Source organism: Delphinapterus leucas, chromosome 21, assembly GCF_059928025.1.
Source record: "Delphinapterus leucas isolate spDelLeu-1000000601 "Yukka" chromosome 21, BTC_Dleu_Yukka2, whole genome shotgun sequence".
NCBI lineage: Eukaryota > Metazoa > Chordata > Mammalia > Artiodactyla > Monodontidae > Delphinapterus > Delphinapterus leucas.
In genome coordinates, this window is record NC_143149.1 from 21,379,598 (window position 1) to 21,401,890 (window position 22,293).

At 43.5% G+C, this 22,293-nt stretch overlaps 1 protein-coding gene across 5 annotated transcripts in view; it reads right to left on the bottom strand.

Moving 5' to 3' along the window:
• PRAG1 (PEAK1 related, kinase-activating pseudokinase 1) overlaps positions 1-22,293 on the bottom strand; it is a 47,395-nt gene that overhangs the window by 16,010 nt on the left and 9,092 nt on the right. For 4 of the 5 annotated variants that reach the window (XM_030762560.2, XM_030762559.2, XM_089903679.1 and 1 more), the window contains 2 exons: positions 3,647-3,804; positions 3,359-3,439 (listed from right to left, as the gene is read on the bottom strand). In XM_030762560.2, the coding sequence (XP_030618420.2) occupies positions 3,359-3,439; positions 3,647-3,804 (239 nt within the window). The remainder of the gene's footprint in view (positions 1-3,358; positions 3,440-3,646; positions 3,805-22,293) is intronic. The other variant, XM_022571118.3, reaches the window with a different exon arrangement.

Consider the following 22,293-nt stretch of genomic DNA (forward strand, 5'->3'; position numbering starts at 1 on the left):
AAACACAAGCTGACTACTGTCAAGATATTTAATTAACTTTCTGTGTTTCTGGTTTGCCAGTTACAAAAAAATCAGAACACAAACACTGCCTTGGTGCATAGCTTCATGGGAGTTTGTAAGTATATTCACTACTGTATAGTTATTTAGACCTCTCATCTATCACTTCTGCCCATATTTTCAGTTCAACACAGCGCTCATCTCCTTCGGGAAGAGGGGAACCTGGCATCTATGATGTTCGTTTAACTGTGGAACTCAGTTGTAATGTTATCCTAAATCAAAAGGGAAAATGATCTTAATGCAATTATGAGGTCTGCATATTTAAAAGTAACCATTTAAAAGCACAAGAGTCTTCTGGTGACCATTTCTGCTGATCATTCCCCCCACGCCCATCCATCCATCCACTACAGAGGACCTTACCCTTGGCAGCGTTCATGGATCTGTCCTAATGCATGCAGTTTGTTCCACCCCAACCAAGCATAAACCCGACAACTGCTTAGATGGATTTTTCCTTTCACCGAGTTGACCCACTGTTCAATGGAACTGCCCACATGGACAAATGGGATAACAGATGTGCTTGGAGAAGTATGGAATGTGATACAAGCACAAAGAGCTGACATTAACACTGATATAAAATATTTTGTCAACGAAAAGTTTAGACACACTCGTTTTTAAAATGCAACCAAGTTATAGCTTTCAATTATGTTTATTTTACTTAGAAAATTTAAAACTATATTTGGGGGGACCACAAAACCTGAATGGTAGAAAACTAATTTTCACCATTAACCCTGATGAGCTTCCAAGAAGTTTACACAAACTACTACTATGCTATGCCCCGGAATGACTTTGTCCTTAACTCCCCCAGGCCCACCCATACCACAGACGCACAAAGTCCACGAAATGCATTGTTTTCGTTACTGAATTCTTACTGACAAAAATCAATGTATAGTTGAATGGTCTCTTTTGACTTAACATATAATATTAAAGAGGTGGACGCTACATTCTTGACCTAACTCTACCTCTCCTATTTGGATTCCCTCGCTCAGCTTTGGCGCTAGATGCCGAATAGTAACAAAAGGCACGATGGGTCAATATTTCAGCTACGAGGTAAAAGTGAGTACGGATTCACAGGAGGGAAAGCTAATTGTTCAGTAATAGATTAAAGCCAGCTGTCTTGGCTACTGATGAGCGGTTGAATGAAGGGTTTCTTACATTTCAGGACCTGCGGTTCTGGACATTCTCCAGCTTAATGTTTAAGAGACACAGAAAAGGAAAAAAAGAGAGAGAGAGAATGCCTGTGGTCTCTTGCCAGTTTCAAAGCATGGCTCTGGGTACAGAGCCATAAGTAGGAGCAGCAGATAGAAACTGCTTTGCTCTGAGAAGCCAGAGTCCGGTAAGAAGGTATATATACCTTTTTGTTGATCTTCTAGGAATCTAAATTTCGAGGTGCATTTCCACTGAATAACTCGTTCACGATAAAGGACTAACCATGAAAATATATTCTTTTTTAAAAATTGAAGTACAGTTGATTTACAATGTGATTTCAGTGTCAGGCGTACAAGAAAATATGTTCATTTTAATTCGAAAATGACTGAGTTAGGTGTCACCATTGTACTCATAAACCCTCAAGTGGCTCCCTATTTCCAAACTCCACAAACTGGTTTTGAGAGCTTTGTACAATCCAGCCCCCAGCCTCCCACCACCTCATGTCCCACTGCCCCTCATTTGCTTCCACTGAAGTGCGTCGGGCTGGTCTGACCCTTTCCCCATGTGCACCGCTAACCCTGTGCCTTCTCTCCTCTTGAATTGTTTCCTTAACCTGCAAAGACCCCTCCTCCTCCCTCTACCTTCTCAATTTTAAACACTCTGGAGACAAGAGCTGAAGTCCCATGTCCTCAAAAAGTCTTCTCTGGGACTTTCTTGGCAGTGGAGTGGTTAAGACTCCACGCTTCCACTGCAGGGCCGCGGGTTCAATCCCTGGTCAGGGAACTAAGATCCCGCATGTCTCAGGCATGGCCCAAAAGAAAAAAAAGGAAAAAGCCTTCCCTGAACCCTACATCAGCACTCATTGATTTCTCTCTCTCTGGAAGCTTTCATAAGCACTCCTGTTCTGAGCAGCCCAATTTCCTAGCTTCACCCATCCACCCACATGTCACGTATTTTAATCTTGCCTTCCTGGCTAGACCGTGTAAGAGCCCTGAGAGCAAACAGCATGATCCGCTGGTTCTGAGAAGCAAAGTGCTGGGGCAATTAAGTCCAGTTCTCACCAACACCAGCTGGCAAGTGCGGGATGAAAGACCCCTCCCTCAGAATTGCTCACAATCCCAAGACAGCAGGTCAGGGCTGACCAGCACAGGGACTAACGGTTCACGTGCGCAGCCCAGCCTTCGATGGCATAAGGTGCCTTGTAGAATTTCTGCACAATGGAATGGGAAAAGGAAAAAGACAGAAACCCAGGAAAATCTGCAGAGAAAGAAAATCCTCTTTTGCCACGTCCCACCCAAATCAGGCTAAGATATTTCCTGTTTTGAAGTCAGAGCTGTCAGAAGTTTCCCATCAGAACACACCACAGGCTGACGTACAACATATGCTTTTGTCTTAGCAGCGTTAATCTTTTAGACAGAAAAATGTTGGTGACAGTAAATGCACAATGGAACCCTCTACTCCAAAAATGCCTACTGAGAGGAAATACTTCCTTAGGACTGAGAAAGACAGTCATGCTAGCACACGTCCAAACCTAACATGCTAGGGCAAGTCAATGAGAAATGCAGGAGAGGACAAACACACACAAGTGTTAAAGGGTGAAGGTTTTAATACTACCCATCACAACTACAGGAAAGCAAGAGTTCTTTTTTTTAGGAATACAGTCGTCCTTCATTATCTGCGGGGAATCGGTTCCAGGAATCACCTCAGCTACCAAAATTCGTGGATGCTCAAGTCCCTTATACAAAATGGCGGAGTACCGTCGGCCCTCTGTATCCGCGGATTTAACCAACAGAGGTTGGAAGTTCTTTGAATCTGCGAATTCGGAGCCCGAGAATACCAAGGGCCGACTGTACACCCAGTCAGGACTTAGCCACATATTATGCCTTAGAGCTTAATCCAGAAAGTGGGATGGATGGTGGTCTAATGAAGCCTTCATGCTTTAATTCAACACACACTTATGTAAACACCTGCTGCGTGTCCAAGGAAGTGTGTGCATATATGTGTGTGTGTGTGTGTGTGTGTGTGTGCCCATGAAAGAATGAGAGAGCCAGAGGGTGGAGGAGGGGGAATTTGTGGTTGGCATGCACCCAATCCCCTGTAAACTAATCCTGAGGACAGAAATGGAACGCAGACCTATACACAGATGTCTCATTACCCAAGGAATCAGGAGTCTTTCGATATGCTTCCAACTTCAGCCTCCTCCCACCTTGCTGCCATGCGGATGCGCTGTGTGTAACTGGAGAGGGAGATATGGGATGAGGCACCTTGTCATAAATTCAATAGGGAATAAATGTCAACTGCTCCTTGGCAGAGTCTACTTCACAGGGAAAGTGGGACCAAGACAGTAGGTCTAGCTCGGCGCTTCCGAATCTAGGCAATTAACCCAGGCTGGCCTTCCAGACTCAGGGACTCTAAGCCTCTCCATCAAGGTCAAGTCTGTTACCTCCGTCGCTGCAGGTCCTGGAGTCGGAGGCCAGGCTGTCTGTGGAGCCCGTGGTGAAGCTGATGTGGACGCCCCTGAAGGATGGGCTAAGGCTCTCAGCAGAGCCCTGGCTCACCTTCTCCAAATCAGAGCTGCTCTTGTTCATTTTTAAAAGGTGCCTGGAAAATGTAGAGACAAATGATAAAAGTAATTAATTTGGTTTCTATTCAAAAACCAGCTGATGGATTATGAACTTACTATGCTCCTGAAGCCTGATCAGTGCCAGTAAGTTTTAAAAAAACAGTTTGGGGAAGAGAGAACAGGGACTCTTCTGAAACCTTACGCACATGAATGGCAGGAGATTTCTCAAGCATGGTTAAGGAGAAGTGAGTCTATTAAATTTAGAAAAGCACCAAAATCATGATTTGGGAGGAACTGCCTTCATATTCTGGCCCCGTCTGCCAAAACATTTACGTCATCTACTATATCCTATGTAACATCTCTACAAAGAAAAATTAAACATTATCATACAAGCCAATGTATAGAGATACACAGAGATTGGGTAGGTTTTGCAAGATCACAGGACAAGGGAATTGCAAATTCAGGCCAAAAACAAGAGATTTCTTTTGTGCCTGATATTCTCTTGACATAGCTTCAAAGGGTCTAGCTTATTCCTTGGACTTAAGGTCAATTTTAACCAGACATCTAGTGCAATGTTTAGATGGAACCATGTTAACATAACCCTTATTCCAGAACTATGGAATGAATCTGCCCTTAGGCTTTCTATGAAATCTTTGATTGAATCTCTAAGATAGCATGACCGATACATCAGGGACAGGAATACCAAGTTCAAGAAAAAAGAACTCGCCTTGGAGAAAACAGTTCCATTATTAAGTAGAAGGTTTAGCTTATTGATTTCTCTTTCCCTCTTTCCAAGGACTACATGAATATTCACTCTGACCTGACATTTTCCCCACGCAGCGGGACAGACCACAATCAATCCAGCCCTTTCCCTGTTGGTGGTAACCCAGATTTGTCTGAACTGGTATTTCCTGATTACATGCCTGCTCCCACTACGGCAGATCTATATCTCAATACCTGCCGTAGGAAATACACAATACAGTATTGATTTGGCATCAGAACTGCCTCGTTCAATGCACATGACCTTACAGCCAAGAATGTATCGATCATCCTCTGTGTTCAATATTGCACAGCCCTGTACTGGTCCTCACAGGCACTGGAATCCCTTGTTCATTAACAGAAAAGTTTAGAGAAAGTTCGTTCCCATGAAATGTGCTCCCTAGAAACATGTCTGTCTCCCCACCTCCAACCCTTAGAACCAGATTAAAAAACGTTTTAAAGCTGTTACACCTAAGTGTGACAGTGATGGCAATGTTACAACTAATAGTATTCTTTATATTTCAATGTCACTGTAGGGACCGTGGGGATATCAAATCTTTTGGAAGTGCTACGGCAGTATATTATCTTTATTTTACCCTCTGGCAAAATATAATCATAGAAAGGTTCATAAAATATTTTTATCCTCATCAAATCCATCAATAATGGCTTTTGCAGATGAAGCCAAGATATGAAGCTGTGAATAACGACAAGTCCTCAGTCTAGGAAAAAAGCCAGATCTATGGCAATCCAACTACGCTGCCCTCTTCAAAGTGGCCCCTGGAGTCTCTTGGTTTTCAGGCTCAGAAAGCTGCCAAGGGAGAAATTCCAGCACCATAGCTGCTGAGCTGGTACAGAAAAACACTAGATGAAATGTATATAAATAGATGAAACTAAGAAATACATAAATGTGTGTATGTATGAGTATATACAGATACACACATGCACACACACATAATTATTTAGTATAACAGTGAAGTATTAAAAGAAAGAAAAATGCGCAGTGCCGGATGCAAAGGGAACAATGATTTTCAAATGACTAGTAGTGAATGAATGGCCAGGTCAATTTCATGAGCCAAGGCAGTTTACCAACTAGCAGTTTATTTTAATAAGAACAGACCAGAAAAAAATATGAAAATATAGAGTGAGGATTTGTGAAACTTTGTTTTGTGGAATTTTTGTTTCGTGTGTGTATGTGTGTTGGATCACAATATTAAATATATTTCTTTAAAATATATTTTAAAAACCTGGTTCAAAAAAGGTTAAATAGGGATAGACAAACTTTTCCTTAAAGGCCAGATGGTAAATATTTTAGGCTCACAGATCATATAAGTCTCTGTTGCAAGTATCAACTCCGCTGTTGTAGCAGGAAAGCAGCCATTATATGTAAACAAATGGGTACGTTTTCTAGTAATACTTTATTCACAGACATAGATGGCTGGCCTGTGGGTGGTGGATTACTGACTCCTGATCTATTGATAGAACAGCCTTATTCAACAGAAGTATAATGCAAGTCATATATCTATACATGTATATATATATAAAATTTAAAAAATTTTAGTAGCCAAATTATAGATGAAATTAATTTTAATAATGTATTTTATTTCACAAAATGCATAAAAATATTGTCATTTCAACATGCAATGAATATAACATTATTAATGAGATATTTTATATATTTTTTCATTCTAAGTCTTCAAAATCTGGTATGTATTTTATATTTACAGCACATTGCAGTTTAGGCTCACCACATTTTAACTAGTGGCTACTGCACTGTACAGGGCAGATCTAGAGAAACTCATGTATGGACAAGACTGTTCACAGTGTTACTAACAGCAAAAACAAAATCATAAACAGTCCAATGTCCATCAATAAAGGAGTGGCTACCCTGTGGTATAGTCTTGTAATGGAATACCACATAGCATTCAAAAATAAATAAACTTGATTTTAAGGTACCAGTATGAAAATTATTCTTAAAATGCTGAATAATAAAAGTAGATTGCAAAAGCCTCATGTAAAGTGTGATACCATTTATATACAATTTAAAAACACATAATGATGCTATGTATTCTTTATATATTACATATATGTGGTAAAATGGAAATAACTTCATCAACTTCAAGATAGTGATGACTCTGGGTAGCAAGGGGAAATTGAAATGGAAATTGGATGGACAGGGACCTTCCACTGTACCTGCAATATTTTATTTTAAAAAATCCAAAACAGGTAACAAAATGTTAATATTTAAAAAATCTTAGGGGGACACATGAAAGTGAGTTAAATTATTCTTTGAACTTCATCGTATGCTTGAAATACTTGATAAGTTGAAAATGAACATAGAAATGTTCATTTCTAGAAAGAAGGAAAGAAAATCACTAGGGCCTGAATGAGTCCAGGATGGCCATTCCTGTTGACCTGTTGCTGAGCCTCTGAAAGGCAAGGAACACAGAGATGACCCAGTGAGATTTCCATCAGTCCCCATGGGACAGACAGGCTCTATGAGGATTGGTTCCACCACAGAATAGCCTCATGGATGGAAAAAGTTATTTCTCAGTCCTAACAACTCGCCTGAGACTGTGGCTGTTAATTTTTCTGCATCTAGTCACTATGAGAAGTCATAGCTGTGAAGCCCACCAAGTGAATGTACACAAAATCAGATTCCTGTGGCTGCAGGATAAATTCTGTGTGTGTGTGTGTGTGTGTGTGTGTGTGTGTGTGTGTGTGGAAGTGGGAAGCCTCCAAATGCAGACTTTGGTCAATCTTAGTACAAGCCACAAGTGGAATTTTCATGTTTCCATGGCTTCTGGGGATACTACTACTGTTTCTCTACCAAAAAAGCTCAGGAAGCCCAGGTTCCCGCCCAGTAACAAAAACCCAACAGGCAGTTGGGATGCTTAGATGTAAATAAGGAGGAAAGGGGTGACCCCTTCTCTTAAATCTGTCATATGAACTGCATCAAATATCTTCCACCTTGGAAACCTATATGATCTGCTGTCTTAGAGAATTGCCACTTTAATTATTGAATGAACAAAAACACACCAGATTTGAAAATGAAAGGGGAAGCTGGCCATCAAAGCAGACTGACAATCACATTGTTTTTGTATCTCCAGTCTGTGTGTGCAATAGATTTCTTCAGAATCCCTGCAAAAGGCTTAACATTCCGAAGGTGACTTTTCTGAGCCCTAATGGATTGTTCTGTCAGATGCAAGGCCAAGGTCAATCCGAATGTACTCAGCAACACATAACAAGACTATACTCATTCTAAAGGCACTTTTCCCTCGTTAATGATAGTTTGATTTGCCTTTCATGAAACCAGTGCAAACCATCTATAAGATGAACTGATGTCATGTGATTTAAGGAAGTGGCTTCATGGGCCCAAAACCACATACTCTAGTCTTTCCTCTCTGGGTGGCAAATAACACTCTTATCAGCTGGAGCGAGAGCCGGGCCCGCACAGATGTCTTTGCTCTGCGCTGTGATAAATGACTTGCTCTTGCTCAGACTTCCTTCCCTGCCTCCCCACGTTGATTAGACACAGTCACAGGAGAGCAGCGTGAAATACACAGCCAGTGGCACAGCGTCCTTAGAGACCTGAGCCCTGCAGCTGCTGCCCGGTGTTTGCAGAATGGCTTTTCCCCCCATTGTCCTTGGAGAAAGAAGCCTTGCCAGAGTTTTCTCCATACTGTATTAGTAGAAAGCTGCAAAAAATAATAATAATCCAGCCGGAAGAGCCATCTGCCAGACTTCCTCATTTGTAGGAAAAAAGCCGAGTCTAAAAATACCCCCTGAGTTTTCAGAATGTCCAAAATTTTTAACGGATACTGGACCCCAGTGTGGGTCAGAGATTGTATCTCGAACTTCACATGGCTGCTAGAATCCTCATGCGGCAGCACAACTTAAAGTGTGACAGAGGCACATTTTCATTCTCACGGCCGACTTTGGTTTAGTTCACATCCATTTGGTTGAAAACTTTTTGCTTCTGGAGCAGAAGATATGAAAAGTCACATAATGCCAGCATGCAGTTTTAGACTAGCTCTCCAGACCCTGGTACACAATCACACCACCCCGTCTTTGGATTGGGCAAGTTCACTGCTAAGTTTAGCCTTTTGGAGAAGCCCTTGCGGGTAGCTCTGAAAGCACAAACACGTTAGAAAACTCTATACCTTGTTTACATTACCAAGAAGTGAAAACAGACTGGTTTAGATGCGAATAAATCAAGTCATGCCTAAATCAAAGAATGAGAGCCTCTTACCATCCCGGACTCCAGCCTGTGGTGCTGTGACCATCCGCATGGCCCCCCAGAGCCTGGGGATGGGCCGTGCCAGTGACCGTGGGGTCCCGCGGAGCAGCCCTGAGGATGAAGGGCCAGCTTCAGAGGCGGCTGAGAGTGCCCTGTCAGACTGCTGTGAATTCACCAGCTCAGAGCTCTCCGTTTCCCCTCAGTTCCTCTCTGACTTTTCTATAAAATGCACTTCCTGCAAAAGCACAGGAAAATAGGGACGGCTTTGCCTCTGTGACCTGCAGCCTTCAATCTCCAATTGTCCTGTTGGGCTGCATCATTAGAAGCAATTCAAATACCCTCTCAAATACACTCGGTTTCACCCCATTCACTCTCTACTATTTGGCCACATCCTAAAGTCAAAATCATTCAATGATTTGAGCTAAAACATGGGGTTTGCTTGGTGAATAAGAGCACCCCGTTTTAATTTATCTTATGCCTGTAGGACCTGCAGTGCATCCCCCATCCTGTCTCTTCTGACTCTCAGATTTTCCAACGAATAAATATTGACTGCCTGCTGCGTGCCGGGCACTGTGTCAGGTCTTGTGCATACAATAGTGAGTGGAGGTGACACCGTCCCTCCTTCAACAACCCTTCCCTGGTGGCACAGTGGTTAAGAATCCACCTGCCAATGCAGGTGACACGGGTTCGAGCCCTGGTCCGGGAAGATCCCACATGCCATGGAGCAACGAAGCCCGTGCGCCACAACTACTGAGCCCGCAGGCCTAGAGACCGTGCTCCGCAACAAGAGAAGCCACCACAACGAGAAGCCCACGTACCACAACGAAGAGTAGCCCCTGCTCGCTACAACCAGAGAAAAGCCCGCGCGCAGCAACGAACACCCAATGCGGCCCAAAATAAATAAATAAATAAATTTAAAAACATGTTTATCTACAACCTGGTAGATAAATATTGATCAATCTCCTTTCAAAAAGTATATACAGTGTTCAAGCCACATCTTCCAAAAAGATCTGCAGCCTTGGGGCAGATCATCCTGACTCAAAATCTTTCCAAAATTCTACTCTCATAATGATGACCAACCCTGAAGAGCCCTACATGGAGCTCTTGTAAGTATTCTTGACCTTGGTAGCCATACTAGATCAGCTCTGGTCCTCTATGGTGACAGAAACACACACCCTGGATTTCCTTTGACACTCCCTATTTCAAATATTTCCCCACATGGTCTGTACATTAGAACATATGCCTAGTTTTTAGTTTGGAAAAAAATTATCACCATTTTGGTTAATCAATACCTATTACTTATGCTCATATATACTTTGCTCTAATGGGGCTAGTCTCCCACTGTCCGCAAAGCACCCTGCATTCCTGTCCTTTCCCCACCTTGGCACAGAGGAAAACATTCTCTCTCCCCTTCAAACCTTTTCCATCCCCAAGACCTAGCAGCAGGATCACTCACCTAAAAACCCTTCCTAAACCATCTCAATCTTCTCTGACTGGTCTCTCCCCTCTGGAACTCACACCAAACAGTCTGATTCACATCACTAAGCATTTGGTTATAATCCTGGTTAGATTACTCTGTTTCATGTGAAATAGGCTTGTTGCCACCACAATTATAAACTGTTTGAGGAGCTGTGTCATAGTCAGGACATGCTGGAACACAGAGTAATTATTAAATACTTCTTGATTAAGTTTATCTGCCTCTGTTTCAATAACTGGGAGGCATCTAGGAGGATAAATGTTTCCTTTAAGAAAAGAATTACACTTGCCCAGCAAAACTTGCAAAAGGGGCATGCAAGAGGCAGGGACACTGAGTAAACAACAGCCCTCAGCAAAGCTGGACCTTTCTCATATCTACAAAATATAACAGTCCCAAAATATCCTGAATTTACACAATCTTGCAGTTAAAAAAAATTTTTTTTCAAGAGATGGGATGAGAAAGGCAGATAGCTACGCCAGAAAGGTTCTTATTGTTTTTATCTTTAGTGCTCTTTGATGAAGATGCTATGGGAGTTATTTTGCAAGTGTCTAAGTGCCAAATGAAGGAACTAAAGGATCCAGTCTGCTCTGGGGCAGGTTTCCCCGCTGATTTATTAGCATGTATAAAGATAGGAAATCAGTTTCATTTTGGGTCAGATGACCTTTACGGTCCCCACGGTGCAGACTTGTTAATTTGCATTTGCAGTTAATGCACTGGTGACTGCTGGGGCTCTTCAAGCTGAAAAAGCCTTTGGTTCAACCCCAAAATGAATGTGCTTTGCATTCAGTGGAAACCATTTAAAAATAGAAATAAAGCCTTTTTTTTTTTTTTTCTTGCGGTACATGGGCCTCTCACTCTTCTGGCCTCTCCTGTTGCGGAGCACAGGCTCCGGACGCGCAGGCTCAGCGGCCATGGCTTATGGGTCCAGCCGCTCCGCGGTATGTGGGATCTTCCCGGACCGGGGTACGAACCCGTGTCCCACTGCATCGGCAGGCAGACTCTCAACCACTGCACTACCAGGGAAGCCCAAGCCACGCTTATTTTTAAAGATAGTGGTAAGCGCGCCGCACGCACGCACGACTGCACCTACACACACATCTTTAGGTTACTAGTTAGCTAGTATAAAAATGGATAAAAATGCTTAAATTGGTCAAATGGAAATTTGGAGCCATTTGCCCTGACTATACACAGATATACTTTGGCGTTGAGAGACACAAATGGTTTTAAGATGACCTTTCCTGTCTTGGAAAATCAGTCTCTTATTTGTGGCCGCAAGTCTGCGTGGCTGTGTCCTTCCCCAAGGAGGTTCTGGTGCAGGAGTGAGAAGGGCAGATATTTGCAACTACCAAGCGTGGGGAGGTTTCAGCTAAGGCTGAGGATGGGGAGACCAGCTGTTGAGAGCAAGTAAGAGAGTACGGAAGAACACAGCGGCTGGACCCCATCACCTGGTCCACTACGCTTACACCTCCAATCCCATCGCCTGAGAACAATAAGTCTTCAACTCCTGGCCTGTTAAGCCAAGGTGGAAGCTCTTACATCTGTTCACACAGGGGCAGATGGGAAAGAAGACGGTGAATAACCACTGGAAGTAAAGACTGAACAATTGCAATCCACAGAGGGGCCCCTCCCACCAGCTGCCCTGCCCACAGGCCAGCATAGCGTGGAAGGACCCTCTGGAGCCTTTGGGAACAACAGCAATGTAAGCATTTGAATAGCTTCCCAGACAGATTTCAGAGTCACCCAGGAAGGCCACTGATGTAGTTAAGAGCATGAACACTGGGGCTCCGCTGCCTGGGTTTGGGGTCCTTGCTCCACTGCTTACTGGCTAGGTGTCTTGGAAAAGATGCTTAATCTCTCTGTGCTATAGCTTCCCATCCATAAAATGGAGACAACAGTACTACTTACCTCATTGTGGGGAAGGAGAGTGGTTAGGAAGGTTCAATGAGTTAATATTTAAAAAGCACTAAAAACAGCACCAGGTACATAGAAGGTACTGGTTATACAGAAAGCGGGGTGGATGGGTGGGTGGATGGATAGATGGGGAGAGAGACAGAGAGAAGACTTCAGCAGCCTCCAGCAAACCCAGTAATTCTTTCTGCTACCTGGATAGAAGCAGAAAATGGATGGGCTAGAGATTTCACTCTCTTGGTACTTTGAAGAGACCCAAAAAAGAAAGTTCATCAGGGTGATTCTTTGAGGACATGCATTATTCTAAAATAACTAGGAAGAGTTGACTTGTCTGTCATCCAGACCTCAGTTTGAATCTACATATTCAAGAGCTTGATAAACTGTAGTGTAGCTCCAGGTTCAGGGGCTGACGTAGTCTTCAGATGACCAGGTAGCTTAGCTCCATTACACAAAAATTTAGAAATAGAAGAACCTCTTTTATTATATTAGCCTGCCTCCCCACTGTAAAAAAAGAACCTCCCATGATTCCTTCCCCCTTCACACCACCTCCCCACCCTCTAGCACACAGAAGACTTCCAGTGATGGACTGAACTAAAACTGTACTGAGTTGTTGCTCACCAACCTGGGAATCGCCGCTGTTCTAGTCCTGACCTATTCCTGTTGGAATCAATCCACCACAATGATCTCTGCCTGGCCAGAATCTTTTTGTTTCTAGACTACTGATTTTGGCAACCCTGCTTTCAGAATGATCTTTCCCTCCTTCTCTTGACTCAGCAAATGCTTCAAGTCCACTTTGTTGGCCCAGCTTCTGAGCCCAGCTATCGGGCTTAAGAAATCTGTATGTATTTATGTTAGATTTCATTCCTACCCTCCTGACTCGGGAGATTCAGGCTATTTGTAACTAAGTTCCTAGGATGATCTACTTCTCTACTCTCCACTTTGGTCCAGCCTGTTGCCTAATAAGGATAAGGTTCCCCTCCTACTCCTGGGTCAGTTTGTCAGCACCCTCTTACCCGCTCCCCAACAGCTTCATCTCCTGTCCACAGACTTAGCTGAACCCTCCCCACCCCAGGTAAGGGTTCTGGTCACCCAATTCCAACATGGGATGGTGTGCTCCCCACGCCATCAATTCTCGGACACCAACTGGGTGTTCTACCATTCAACTCAATTCTGACACTATCTACCCAGAGACAGCATCAGGTTCCACAAGGTTAAGGGCTCAGTCCCACAAGACCGCCCTCTGTTGCAGACGACCGGCTAGGGTTAGACAGGTTGGAGGTTCCAAATTGCCTGCAGAAGCTCACAGAGAAACATTTTACTTAAAATTAAAAGCACAAGACTCAGGAAGAGCCAGATGGAAGAGATGCCTCGGGCAAGGTATAGGGAAAGGGCAGGGAGCTGCCATGCCCTCTCCCAGTGCCCCACAGGCCACATGTGCCACTTGCTTCACCAACCTGGAAGCTCTCTGAAGCCTGTCCTTTTGGGTTTTTATTACATTCATTACATTACATATGCATGACTGATTAAATAATTTAAATCATCGGCCACTGGAGACAGATTCAACCACCAGTCCCTCTCCCCTCCCTGGAGGTGGTAGTCGGGGGTAAGACTGAAATACCGACCCTAATCACATGGTTGGTTCCCCTGGCAACCGGCTTCATCCTTAGGTGGGGTCCAAAAGTCAGCTCATTAACATAATAAAAGACACCTTTATGGCTTTCAGCACTTAGGAAATTCCAAGGGTTTTAGGAGCTCTGTGCCAGCAATGGGGAGGAAGACCAAATGTAGATTTCTTATTATAAATCAAAATGTCACACTAGGTAACTCCAAACATCCTCACTCTTCACTAGGCAGCCCAGTGCTTCTCTAGGAAAGCATAAAACCGTGCAGACTGGGACCACAATTAACGAATGCTTCCTGACCATCTAGCTCTTGCGGCTCCCTAGCCATCCTTTCACTGGACCTCCCATTCTCCAAAGCAAGACTGCTGTTAAGTATTTCATCGCACACACATTTTACTTTTCTGTTTCCGTAGAGATGAATACCTGGGTTTGCTACAACTCCCTGCTACTGTAAGCAATGTTGTAAAGATCTTCACTGGGGCTTCCCTGGTGGCGCAGTGGCTGAGAATCTGCCTGCCAATGCAGGGGACACGGGTTCGAGCCCTGGTCTGGGAAGATCCCACATGCCGCGGAGCAACTAGGTCCCTGAGCCACAACTACTGAGCCTGCGCTTCTGGAGCTTGTGCTCCACAACAAGAGAGGCCGCGATAGTGAGAGGCCCGTGCACCGCGATGAAGAGTGGCCCCCACTCACCGCAACTAGAGAAAGCCCATGCACAGAAACGAAGACCCAACACAGCCAAAAATAAATAAATAAATAAAAATTTTTTAATTAAAAAAAAAAAAAAAGATCTTCACTGTATATGCCCCTAATTGGTCTGTGTGTGTTACCCTAAGGCATGGCTCAGGAATGAAGACCATGGGGACACAGTGTGGTCTCATACTTAATTGTCCGGAGTAATTCGTTTTAGCTCCACTTACACCAAGTCCTCAATACTTGGTGATTAAATGACTATCAACATCAAGAAAGTCTCAGACTCTGTACTGCTGGAAGAGTCTTTCGTTAGCTTTCCCTGCTTTCACAGGGAACGCAGACCAGTATTTAAGGTGGGCCAAGAAGCTGGATCAAGGGGCTGGATTTAGGATTTACTGCACAGACAATTCCCTGTTTCAAGAGAACACAAATATAGAGAAGGCATTTTGAGAGATTTGAAGGGAGGTCACCAAGTAAACGTAACAGATCAGTGAATATTCCTGTCCCGGTTTTCTTCTACTTTCTTACCTAGGGAGATGCGTTTTGTCCTCACGTTGAACATTTTTATTAAAAAGATGGCCTTGGGCTTCCTTGGTGGCGTAGTGGTTAAGAATCCGCCTGCTAATGCAGGGACACGGGTTCAAGCCCTGGTCTGGGAAGACCCCACATGCCACGGAGCAACTAAGCCCGTGCACCACAACTACTGAGCCTGTGCTCTAGAGCCCGTGAGCCACAGCTACTGAGCCCGCATGCCACAACTACTGAAGCCCACGCGCCTAGAGCCCGTGCTCCGCAAGAAAAGAAGCCACCGCAATGAAGAGTAGCCCCCGCTCGCTGCAACTAGGGAGAAGCCCATGCACAGCAACGAAGACCGAACGCAGCCAAAAAGAAATAAATAAAAGAAATAAATTTATTAAAAAAAAAAAAGATGGCCTAACTTGCCACCAGTCAAAAAGACTTGGAAAAATTATATGTAATATGAATTATGAAAACAATAATTTGTCTTCAATTTCCAAAATTTAAATTTATATTATAATATTTAATTTCCAATTACAAAAACTATTCCTCCAAAAGATTCTGACATACCTCCTAACGCGACCCCCTTACCCCTCAATCTGGGACACAGAAAGTCAGTGCTATAAGTCAAAGAGGGTGAGGCTAAGTGAAAATTCATTGTTTAATGAGATTTAAGGACCGAAAATGTAAATTTAAGGTCTATAAGGAGAAATAATACTTTAAATATTGGATACTAGACTTAACGGTAACTTTTTTACTAAAGCAGAGTTCCCAAAATGCATGGAATATTCATAATCACTCATTAAACTTCACAGAATATTCACAGTCACTCATTAAGAGAAAACCAACCATTTTGGCACAATAGTCTGAGATTGAGGCTGTAATCAGAGAGGAAGACCATCTTCTGCAAACTCTTTGCTTTGGGCCATGTGGGCTGGACAGACCACACACCCCTCCCAGGTATGAACTTTTAAATTAGTATACGAAACAGTTATTGACCACCAATGATTTTGCATCACCGATGGTGAACTTTAGATTCCGAAGCTGGATTGGCAAGCAGCTGGCACACATGTCTGCACTCCCCCCTCGTATAACGTGCAGACAGTACTGATGGATGATGGCAAGCTCTCCTGCAGGGTGGGCACGTGGCCTCACTGTTTTCCATGAAGAGCTCCAGACTGGTACTCCAACGGATTGCAGCTGGTGTGGAGGATGCAACCTAACTTGTGGTGTGAGAATATGCAGTCACAAAACCCTCCTTTTGATCTGCACACATTCATAAGGATTATTTTAAGTGACCTCCTCACTACAGACTGATTTTAAAATTCCAAGGACTCTTCTTCCCTTTCTTCCTGATCTTCAAGGTCTTATTACTAATTAATGTGCCTATTTATCTCAACCATTCATGGTTTTATCCAAGGTGGCTGGATTTTCATTCATTTTGACTGTCTACAGAGCTCCTGAAGTCAGGAGCCATTCTGGAGGGTTTCTACAACTCAGGGACATACGGTGCACACACCGCCAATTATGGGCCTAAAACACAAGTTTTAAACTCTAGGGAAAATTTTTATAGCACGTGCATAAATGGGCACGAAACGGCTAAAAACCAAACTGACAGGAAGTCAGGGGGATCATTTGATAGTGACAGATACTAAAATTAACTGGAGAGTAAAATATCTGAGTAAAAAGGGAAGGATTTTTTTAAAGTAGTCTTTAATCTGGAACTTCCCCTTTGCCCCCAATGGAGAACACTTGTTTATATAAGTCTGTCTGTTAAAAAAGTACAGAGAATAAACTGTCCAGGGCATCAGACAAGAGTGGAAGCAGGGGATTTTACAGAGCTGTATGGGAACTGCCCGAACACCCTTAATACCCAGCATTTTTAGGGATCTGCTCAAAAGCCAATAGAAAGAAATAATGAGCGATTTTAGCACAGAGGATGAAGACTCTCATCTTAAACTCTGAAAAGTATTAGCTGCAGAAATGGCTGCTGAGGATTCTTTGTAGTTGGTCTCTCTACCCTGATAGAGGGAAACGCAAGCCTTTTCATGATCGCCAAACAACAAATTTCTTGCACTACAAATAGAGAATAGAGGTGTGAGTTCCACACCTCAAAGGTAGGCTGGCTATTCTAGGAACAAAGTCCCTTTGATCACTTGATGGGCAGAGGTGGCTTGATCATATGGCCCATGCTTGTGTTTCCCAACCCACCTCGGAAAGCACGGAAAATCTATTCTCAGAGAAATTAAACCACACCCTAGAATTCCTTGTTAATTCATGGGTGGGGAAAAAAAGTCCTTAGGTGATTATTGCCTGAAAGGAACATTCTTGTGGCAAGAGAGGGCTGGGCTCCACACACCTGCTCAGCTTTAAAAAAAAGAGCAAATGTACAATCGTTGGAGAGTAATTAATCCATGAAAGGATGCATTGTGCCCTCATGGTGTTTGCCCACCTTGAAGCATTAATAATTATTAACTTCAGTTTCTTTAACTCAAGGCGACAATGTTCTACTGAGCAAGGCTGGCCACAGAATTATAACGGGGTGTCCAGTAAAAAATAAGGCCAAGATCTGTAGTTCCCTCTGGCCTTTCTTCCCCCTAATTCAATAATCTTTTATTGAATACCTACTATGTCCCAAGGTATCCTATGGGAAAGTCAAAGGAAAATGTATAAAACACGGTTCTTGTACTCCCAAGAGTTTACAAGCTTTCAGAGAGATATGAATATGAATCCAGTTTAGTTCAAGACACATTAGCTGCCAAAACAGAGGCAAGAAAAGAGCACTGGGGCCACCCGAAACCTGGGTGTCAGAAAGATACTTTGATACAAGTATTTAATGATGCTACTTGTTCCTTTTCCAATATTTCTTCATGCGCAAAACATAAAGATAGGTGCTTTGGGCCATGATGAAATAAACAGGGTATGGTCTCTGCCTACTACTGTCTATTGGATAAAAATTGCTTGAGCATCTACACGTGCCCGGCATCGAACAGGATATTTTGGGATGACAGATGGTTAAGCATGCTTTTCACCTTCAAGGAGCATCTGGATTTTTTTTTTTTTTTTAATAAATGGTTATGTATATGCTGTACTATGTGTGATCTTGTATCAGGTCAAAGGACCTTAAAGGAAGGACTATTTTTTCATTACTCCTGGACACCAAGCCGAGCTTACCTTGGCCTTACTGAATAGAACAAGGAATCTGGTGAGAGTCCAGGTGCTATGGTAAACAGTCTCATCAAAAGCAATCAAAGCAGGAGTGAACCTTTCGTGGTCATTTTGCACATCTGCCGATTTAATTCATACCAACTCAACCCTCAGGGGCCTTAAGGGGCAGAACCCCAGTCACTGGCTTTTTAGCACCTTGCACAAAGTGTAACAGAAAGTAGGCAATTAGTAGATATCTGATGAATAAAATAAAGAATCTCTAATCCCTAACCTTCACCATGGATGCCTGCTCAAAAATGGAGAGAATATTGTAAATATTTCATATATATGAAAATCAGTGATTTAAAAAAAAATTACAGAATAGGAAGAGAGGAATCAATTTGATTTCTCCCTGCTTCAGCATCACTGGATGTCCCATGTCAGGTTCTACCCACAAACTCATGGGAAGAGGCCAGCTAGTAATTTCCCTCTGGCACGGAGCAGGATATAAACTTGTATTGTTGATACTTGTGCTTTGTTCTGTTTGCCAAACTTTGTGTGTGTGTTGAGGGGGGCGGGGTGTGGAAGGCAATTTCTCCCCCTGAAGTATGCCCAGTATTCAGTCTCCCCTGGACCGACTCGACCTCCAGCTGACTTAGTTTTGTCAAAAAGGCTAAACATAGAGAAGATTCTTGAAGCACATACAGTGCTTTCCAATACAAACTGTGATCTTCAGAATGCCACCCAGAAAAACCTGTTGTACATGAAGAGTGTGGGATTTCTTAGTAAATTGTTGCCATCCCACTGTAATCCACTACAGTAGAAAGGGCTTCAAGAATAAAGCATTTGGAGGTTTCATCAGATTGCATATGGGGTCTGGAGACAATGACCCATCTCACTCATCTGACTCCCATCCTCAAGGTCATGCTAAGAGATCATGTGATTGAGAGACCACACAATGAAGTCGTTTTGGTTCCTCTGGATAGCAACGTGGCCACTTCTGTGTGCAGAAAAGACCTCCATCTTTGACACCATCACCACCTGTCTGCTGAGAAGCCACATGGAAGGGAGGGAGGGAGGGAAATTAGGAATGAACGAAAGTCCAGGACAGACTCAGTCTCTGCCCCCAGAATCCCTGCAGAGGAGGAGGAGAACTTAGTACTCTTGGGTTAAAATTACAATAAGCATGAGTGATAACTTGAAAACAAAGTCATCCCTCACTTTCTTGGGGAAACGTTTCTTTCTTTTGATTAGTCTCACCTGGGGCCAGACCATTTGGAAACTAAAACCCTATAAACCTGTCTTATTTCTCAGTCACCTGTTGTCCTCCAATTCCACCTCTGAGTTCAGGTCTACCAGCCTCATTTGGGGTTTCTTTGTGAAATGCCTGTTCTGCACTAATGAGATGATTTTCCCTCAACTGACCTTGTCATTCAAAAGCCATAAGTCATTTAAAACGCAGTTTGCATCCACAAGGAAATAAAAGGCAGAAATAAATTTGATTTTTTCGCATCTTAATTACTCCCCCAGGCACTGGCTGCTCTCATTAAACTGCCTTAAGTCTTGAACGTGACATTTAAACTAAGAAGTCCACACTTCCTTCCTGCAGGTTTTCATTTTCTAACCAGCAATATTTGTTGACCCTCACCTTCCAACTCTGCTCTAAAGTGGAGCAGGGGTGACCCAGACTCAGTGGGGTCAGTCAGGCTGAGTAGGTGTGAGCTTGTACAGGTAGGAGGTTGCCTTGGCAGCAGCAGGTAAAGAAGGACCCAGGGCCCTTACCTGCCCGGGAGGAGGGGTGGGCATATACTTAAACACCTCTAAATGGCTTTCAGGCATTAAATGAGTATTGAGAGCCTTCGTCCTACATGGCATTACAGCAAGAGTTTCCTCAGGAACCCTAATGGGAGTTTACAGAGGATGATATCTCAAAGCAGATAAGCTACTGCCAACCATTCAAAACAAGACCACAGGAAAGCCAAGCCACTCTCAACATCTATTTTTTTTTTTCCCTCCAAGTGAGTCAGTTTTGTAAAACAGGACCGTAGGAGCATGATTCTTTCTTCTTCCATAATCGCCCAAGAAAGTAGGTGGATCTGCTTAAGTAAGTGTTAGTAAAGAGTAACACCACCTTGCATGCAGCAGCCCCCTTCTCTAGAGCTGTGAGGGTACATAATACACATCGTGACAGCAGTTATCTTTGTTCACAGGTGAGCTTGATCCTTAGAAACAGGACCCACTGAACAGATGATCCATGTGAAGAAATTAAGTTAACCTGGGATATCGCTCAAAGACCTTCCAGCATTTTTCCATCTTGGAAAACTGACATCAGCCTGCAATAGTCACCAATGTGGTGCTGGTATCGGTACTGGATCAACTGTGGGCTGCATTCTCATCAATACTCTGATGTGCCATCACACGGCTAGGTTTGAAGGCTGTGGGTTCCTGACACCCTCCTCAAAGGAATTCAGTACGTACAGTACCGAGTTCCAGAAATAAAAGTCAATTTATGGTCCTGAGCCTGCCCTCTTATCTCCTCATGGGAGAGATGTGATGATTCAAAAGAGAATGTTGGTAATGCTTGAAAAATCTTCCTCAAATGAATATATATATACTAGTTTGATTTATTTTAAGTGGTACCAGATGCTCTTTTCTTTTTTCTGTGTTCCCTTACGCTAATTTTATTTCCTAGATTTTTCTCCCCAAAGTTCTGAAAATAAAAACTTTTTTTTAAGAGCTGGCACCTAGAACCTCTGAGATTCCCACCTGGTTTATGTTTTATATAATCCAGTGGTTTTGTCATAAAAAACTGGCCCCCAAACTTGATCTCAATCAACCCAGATGCTAACGAACATTCTACCTGAGTCACATTGTTACAGTGGGTGACTGGGGTTTCTCCAAACATTATGATTCTCACCAAGAAAGTTTTAGTTCCTTCCCCAAGGCTCAGGTGGTGTTCCCGGGATCGGGCCAGGCCCATTCCTACAGGGTGTGTGTGTCCCTGCCACTGTCAACAGCTTGGGGCGGCTTTTGCCTACATAACTAATCTCTGCATTGGATTCTGCTCATCTCACTCGAGCCTTTCAACAACAGGGTGCTGCAAATGTATTGCTATTATTAGCCCATTTTGGACAATAACTTGGAGGCCCGTTCACAGCGAGTGGCTTGCGTAAGATCACTTAACCTGTAGGTGAGACAGGCACAGCATGAACTCGATTTTCTGACTCCAAAGCCAGTGCTTTCCACCAACCTTCCCAGGCCTGAGGCAGACAGATACAATGCCCACGTTTTACTCGCATGCCCTGACTGCTCCCTAAGCCGGCTGATGTGCCCTAGGTGTTTGGAAGCACAGACTTTGGAAGCAGACTGCCACGATGGCCGTGTGACCTTGGCAGGTTACTCAGCTCTTCCTATCTCTGTTTCGTCATCTGTAGATGGTAATTCCTACTTCCTAGAGCTGTTCTGAGCATCAAATGAGTTAATATGTCTAAGTCTCTTAGCTCCCTGCCTGGCCCATAATAAGTGCCATATAAATGGGAGCTCTTCTGAGCTGCCTCATTCATTTAGGGAGTGAAAACTGTAGCCCAAGAGTCTGCGGTCACCCTACGATCTGGAGGATGGCTGTCTACTCTGCATAGCAGGCGCCCAACTCAATACCAGAATAAAGTAGCGGTCCCGGAAAAAGCCCATGTTAGAACGTATCACAGCCCGTGATGCTTTGATGTTCAAAGTCAAGTGTCACAGCCGCTTCCCCCTGCGGTCAGTTCCCCGCTTCTGACATCAACCTGGAGGCACATGAGCTAAAACAGAACCAACAGAGATGACCCGACTGAAGGAAAGTCTGTTCGGAAAGGCTGTCAGCTTTTGAAAAACAGCAGGTTGCTCCTTTCCCTGATAGGAATCAGTTCTGCTCTAATAGAGGGCCATTTTTACCCCCCAGAATTTGAATTCCATGTACAACTCAATACCTTAAAAAAGGCATTTATTTTTCTTGGGCCTTTGAGAGGGACTTTAAACTGGACTTTAAACTCGGGCCTTTGAGAGCAGTGAAGCAGTGGAGAAAGCTTTCAGTTTCAGCATGCTACCATGAAACTATATATATATTTTTTTCTTTAAAAACCCACATCTGAGGGTTCCAAACCATGTGCAGCACCTCCTACTATTCTGC